The sequence below is a fragment of the Helicoverpa zea genome, chromosome 1 (assembly GCF_022581195.2).
Source record: "Helicoverpa zea isolate HzStark_Cry1AcR chromosome 1, ilHelZeax1.1, whole genome shotgun sequence".
NCBI classification, from domain to species: domain Eukaryota; kingdom Metazoa; phylum Arthropoda; class Insecta; order Lepidoptera; family Noctuidae; genus Helicoverpa; species Helicoverpa zea.
The window spans coordinates 14,376,970-14,383,516 of NC_061452.1; the positions used below are offsets into that span (position 1 = coordinate 14,376,970).

The 6,547-nt window shown below is 33.7% G+C and overlaps 1 protein-coding gene across 1 annotated transcript in view; it reads right to left on the minus strand.

Moving 5' to 3' along the window:
* LOC124629603 (probable G-protein coupled receptor 158) overlaps positions 1-5,858 on the minus strand; it is a 127,360-nt gene extending 121,502 nt beyond the window's left edge. The window contains exon 1 of the mRNA XM_047163087.1: positions 5,684-5,858. Coding sequence (XP_047019043.1) covers positions 5,684-5,858 — 175 coding nt within the window. The remainder of the gene's footprint in view (positions 1-5,683) is intronic.
* Between the last annotated feature and the right edge of the window lie 689 nt (positions 5,859-6,547).

Genomic DNA, 6,547 nt, shown 5'->3' on the forward strand with positions numbered 1-6,547 from the left:
AAGTCAAAATATTTTACCTTTTAAAACAGCTGCGGCTAAGCCTTTTCTACCAACTGGTCCCTTAATAATTAAAACAAATGATTGAATGAAGTTATTTGCACGTCAGAGTACTTCCCACAACCCGTAACCAAAGTCTTTGAACTTGTTTGCAACCAAAGACTTTGAACTTATATTGCAGATCAACCCGAACATTGCGAAGTTTGTCACACAAGAGAGTTATGTCGAAACTTTCATTTACATGGTAATCATTCTGAAGGGGAAATCTTAACTTTGATCTTTTATTCGAATGTGGGTCTGTTTATAACATCTTTGCTGTGGTTTAGCTGAACTGAGAATGAAAATCTTGATTCTAATCAAAGTTTTAGTCAGTCTGATATCGGTCAAATACCTAATCGTTGTTATGTGCTTCATCATCATCAGCCTATCGCAGTCCACTGCTGGACATAGGCCTCTCCAAGTGCACGCCACTGAGATCGATTTTCGGCTTCTCGCATCCAGCTCTGGTATGTGCTTACTAACCCTTATCTTCATACTGATTTTATAAGCCCAAACAAACTATCGGCTGACTAAAAGTTTGTAGTATGCGACTACTCTTAGTTTGTAGAAATATTTTTTTATATTTTTAATTACACACTGGAACTGTGTAGTTGTTTTATTTCTAGTTGAAGTACCAATTTTTAATCGAAGTTTCCGACCGCAGTTTCTCCTACAATAGTGCTGTGAGAGAGAAAAGTGTCACAGTTTTATATTGGAGTTTGAAAACTTTTGTGTCAGTGCTCAAGTATGGTTTGGATTTTTATATTCTGACATGCTTGTTTAATGTGGCATTTGTTGCGATTTAAGGAATAAGTAGTGCCACAGTAGCTGAATGTAAGTGTGTTAATTGAAAGTTTAATGACAAGATTATTTCATCATGTTCAGTGCAGTTTGATTGAATTCTAAAACTATTATTTTAAACTGCCAGGTAAAAAATGTTTCCCTGTTTATTATATTGCAAGCTACCAGGTTTTATTATAACCTGGACTTACAAAGTACCGGCTTTAGTGCTATGTTTAGTCCTTCAATTTTGTTCGTGATGGTGGTGGTCTAAAGCTGGTACATTTTTAAAACCACATTTTATTATTTTATACCACAGATTAGCTATACAGGGTAAATACTAGGAAAAAAATAATTTCATATCAAAAACCAACTCTGTTCATAAGCAGGGAAGGAACGATCCCCGATCGCCACGCTTGCTAACTTCCTAACTTAATTCCTGAACTTTTCTGAAAAACTTCACAAATCGATTATCTACTTCTAATTTTCAGATTGCTTTGAAACTTTGTGAATTTGCGTTTGATGGCTATATGCTTTTGTAGGGCAGTCCAAGGGCACACTGAAGACTTTTAGTCGGCCGATAATTTATTAGGGCTCACAAACAGTACGACGATGAAAAGTAGTATGCACTTGGCAAAGGTCAGTTATTTAGCCAGTATCAGACCGACTAAAATCTTTAATTGAATTCGATTTTCTTTAAAAAAAAATTTCGAACCATCAGGCCAACTGTCGGCCAACTCTTTAGTTTACAGTATGCGGTTACTATCAATCTGCGCAAAATATTGATTTATTAACAGTCGATTGTAATATTAGTCGTGTTCAGATTATATAACTGTGGTCGGTTTCATAGGCTTTCAGATAAGTTTTAGATGAACACATATCTATTATCGCTGATAATATCATGTTTTTGTACTAATTATTACTCTCAGGTGTGGTAATACCACTTGATTAATAGGGCTTACTTGGAAATTATGCATGTACACTTGACTTTGGTTTACCTGCGTGAGATAAAACATATCTATACTAAAATAATAATGAAGAGGAAACCTTTTATGTTTGTTTATGTGTACAATAAAGGCTCCAAAACTATTGAACCGATTTTTTTAAATATTTACACAGTTGGACACTAGTCCAAAGTAACTATAGTAGGCTATATTTTATACCGGCATAGGAAGAAGTTCCCCCGGAAAACGACGTTATAAATAAAAAGAGACACAGATTTTTAGATATACAAGAATGGTAAAGATATAAACCAAAACAAAAGCTCTCAAAATAAACCCTTCGCAACAGCTGAGATTTATTTCACTGCTCTATAGCTGAATACTTAATCAGTATCTGAAACATTAACTAAAGGAAAGGGTCGTGGTGTTGAGCCGGAAAACCATTAATTTATAATGTGCATAGAAATAATTTATATGCACTGTACTCTCGCATTTTAGTTGATATGAGAAATATCATTTAGTCATCCTCCGAGCCTTTTCCCAACTATGTTGGGGTCGGCTTCCAGTCTAACCGGATTCAGCTGAGTACCAGTGCTTTACAAGAAGCGACTGCCTATCTGACCTCCTCAACCCAGTTACCCAGGCAACCCGATACCCCTTGGTTAGACTGGTGTCAGACTTACTGGCTTCTGACTACCCGTAACGACTGTCAAGGATGTTCAATGACAACCGGGACCTACAGTTTAACGTGCCATCCGAAACACAGTCATTGGTGTCTAAGATATACTTAGAAGTACATACAAACTTAGAAAAGTTGCATTGGTACTTGCCTGACCTGGGATCGAACCCGCGCCCTCATACTTGAGAGGTTGGTCTTTTACCCACTAGGCCACCACGACTTAATACCATTTACCTACCATTTGACTAATATCATTTAGTGTGGGTAACTAAAACAGCCCTGTATAACGATGCCTCAGTAACTGGGTTGAAGAGGTCAGATAGTCTGTCGCTCCTTGTAAAACATTGGTACTCAGCAAGCCGATCTCAACATAACTAGGAAAAGGCTAAAGGCGAATAAATATTAGTCAAAATGAGATTTGGATTTAACAACACGAATCATATCTATTATTTCAACAACATTATTTGGAAGGTATGTTTGACCTGTTAAACTGTATATTTCAATTTAAAATTTATTTGTTTAATATACTTGGAAAACTGAAATATTATACACATTTTCAACCACCTGCTATCATAAATTGTTTTGTCGTGTTTCTCAGAATTCCTAGTACATTATAATTAATACTCAAATTCCAAACTTTGATATTAAAATCAAAATCTATTTTCTTGTAAACTGTTTTTCTTGAAAACGTGATTCAAATATTTTAACCAAAAGCTTATTTTGATAAGAATTTCAACTTTGACATTGAGTTATAGAATTTCTTGTTATTTGATGTGACAATGAGTAATATACAGCAAAAATCCATTAGGCTTAATCCATGTCTTTTTAGAACTCGTAATCTAGAAACTACTCGAGTGATTTAATATACAATAGGTAGCATTTTATTGTACTTTTCTATAGATTTTATTTTTTGATAACCTTGAAGGTCAACTTTGATATTTTTGCATTAACAGTGACTTGCTATTTTTATTTTTAAAGGTGTGTTATAAGTTTCACTGTGTAGGTCTAACTGTGTATATATTATATTTGGCTATGCTCAAACAATTGGGAGTTATATAATACCAAAACTTTCATAGGATTTTGTGAAAAACATTAATTTACCGATAATATCTAAGATATTAATGTTTATACCAAAAAAACAATTATGTCTAAGTTATGTACCTGTTCTTAAGATATTACATAAACATTACTTCAATAGGAACTGCAAACGCGTTGCAGTTTCTAAGGATAACTTGCGTCACGTAAAGCAGTTTCATTAAAGATGTACAAACTTCAAGAAAATCTTACTCGCGTTGTAAAGCGCAGGAGTAAGACGAGATATTTCGTGAATTCATTTAATTATGCATGCATGTAAATGATGTACTAGCTTTTGCTAGGAATTTCATCCACGTCCCGAGGAAACTTCCTCGTGCACCCGGAAAAAAAGCATATAGCCTTTTTTGACAAATGGGCTTTGTAATTAAATACTTCTGCTCCTTGAGCTCAGCACGCCAAAACAACCAAATAAAAAAAAACTCTTAGATCTCTATAAGTGTAAATGTGAAATAATTTAAAATGGATCATTATGTATATTAACACTTTTGAAGAACGAATATGAAGTAATAGTCACATTGACCCTTCCTCTTATTTTTGTTATAGACATCTACTTTAGGAAATCGATCTATCAACTCCCTGTAAAGTAATCTATTATCTACATCTATACCTACCATATGTAAAAGTATATAAAAGTTACCACTTGCATGTTTAGAATATTTACAAAATTACCGTGATATTGTTGACCGCAAGTGAGAACAAATCGTTAATAAATCAAGCAAATTGCCCGCATCACGCTGAGATTTCCAAATCGTCTGCCAAACATGATGCTTGTACCACGGTGCCAAAATTGCATGTTGTACCAGCATAAATGTACCACGCTCAAAATTGTCCGGGAGCAACGCCCGAGGTGATGGTATGTACAAAATGATAAGTTATTTCCAAACAAAATAATGAATTTATTCGAGCGTGTAACCTTTTAAGCGAAAGTGGAAAATGTTTCATATGAAAGGTTTTCATTCTCTTCTTTTGAATAGAAAATTTTATCAAGTATGAAGAAAAATATAAGCTTGTGTAGGATTAAATTTCAATTTCAAAAACGATTTTTTTAAATAACCAATAGCTAATTAGCATTCAGGTAAATGAAAGAGAATTACTGTCTTATTTTCAAACGTATCTCTAATTAACAGTTTTGTAAAAGAAAGCAATCACTTCCTTTGACCGTAAAATAATTGCTTATTTAGTTAGATATCACGCTCATTTTATGGATATTATTCGCACGGAAATTATATATAAGACACCACAATTTAAAACCAAAATTGATGAAAACTCACATTCTTGCAATTATAATAAGTATATTTTACAACAATTAACCGAAATTATCCTCCATTCCTTATTTTGGCAGGCTTCATAAATTACGTAGGTACTTAATTAATTTAAAATTGCGAGAGGAAGGGATCGTATAGCCAAGTTAAGGGAATATATGTGAAATGATTTGTGTTCCGGGGTACGAAGAGATTATGCTTGACAAATGATGGATTGCTGTACCTTCGGAGACAAGCCATGAAGATTACTCTCACATTATTGTTATTTCAGTGGGAATTTAATAATGTTGTTGTTGTAGAATTTAAAATAAATTTTAGGTCATTAGCATTAAGTTGAAAATAATTTGTTGTTGCTTAATTTATTCATTATTTGAATGAATAATAATGTTATTATTCAACAAGTCTGGCGAGTTGTTGAATTTCAATTTAATTGTGTTTCTATTGTTTATTATTTCACCTATTTATAGACGGGTTTTGTCTAGGTATACTTATTTATTTATCTAAAAACCTTTTGTGATATTTTTTTAAAAAGCTTATTATATCATCAGACAGATTCAACGTGAACGTTATAATAATTCCCCGAAGACTCTCAAAAGATGTCGTAAAAATTGTAACGATAATTTTATTAGCATCATAATAAGCTAAAGTTGCTAATAACGTTCATAAAAATTACCATTTTTGTACTTGAAAATGTCTGGCTTCATTATTTATTGTACCTTGTCAAAAACATCTTATAATGTATAAGTAGTTAACCATGAACGAAGTACCGAAGATTTACAGGCTAAATCAGATTGTATACCAGTATTCTATTGTTTCAATTACGTAGCACCATCCTCTAAACGCTTAGCACTAAAAGTACCGAAAAAGTACCACTTTACCTAGCTCACTACTCCTCTCAGCTTCAATCTGCGCGACCAGGTCTCTGGCCCGGCCGTGCATCCGCGAGAAATGAACCCTGGACCGGCCATGTCTTATGAGACTCCTTCCACCATGTCGCACACCCCTCACTTCACTTCTATAGCACTGCACTAGCGTCGCGATGTATATTAATATTAGCGTCCGCATTATTGGAGCATCGTGGCGTGCGCTCCCGACGGCCGCGCGTCTGCTACTGAGCTCGCGTGTTTAAAGAAGGACCCATTTTTTTAAATTCGAATGTGACATCGAATTCAGAATTAGTTTTCGAATTTCATTTTTTTTAAAGAGGATTAAATGAGGTTTTAGTCTTGCCGAGGTAAACAATTTATTTTTTATATCTCATAATCTAGCGCTTCGAGTAAGCCGGGCTCACTCGAGTTTAGTATCGGAAAAATATTTAATTATATTTACTTTCAGTTTTGCTCGTTAGTAATTAGAAGAGACTTCTGCTAACAAATAGTTGTAATGGATATTTTTATTAATGCTTTCTTTTAGTCCTCGGCGATCTCAAGGGGTTACTTTTAATTAACTACTTAGCCTGTAATTGCAGTTACTGTATTGCTAATGAAAGGCTCAAAGGAGGTTATTAACAATAAGTTTTCAATATCTTTTATCGAGTTCTCTTATTTCAGAAGTTCTTTGTTGAATCATATTTTAGGCTTTTGACTTTTGATATTAGAATTAATCTTGGTTTTTGTAATACTGAATAAAATAGAATACATAGTATAGTTCTTTTGATGTTTTAAATGCCCTTTTGTTTTATGTTTAAAGCATTAAGCATTTATTATTAATGGAACGTATTTGTTTGTTTTGTGAAAGTGCACAAAAATATGGAT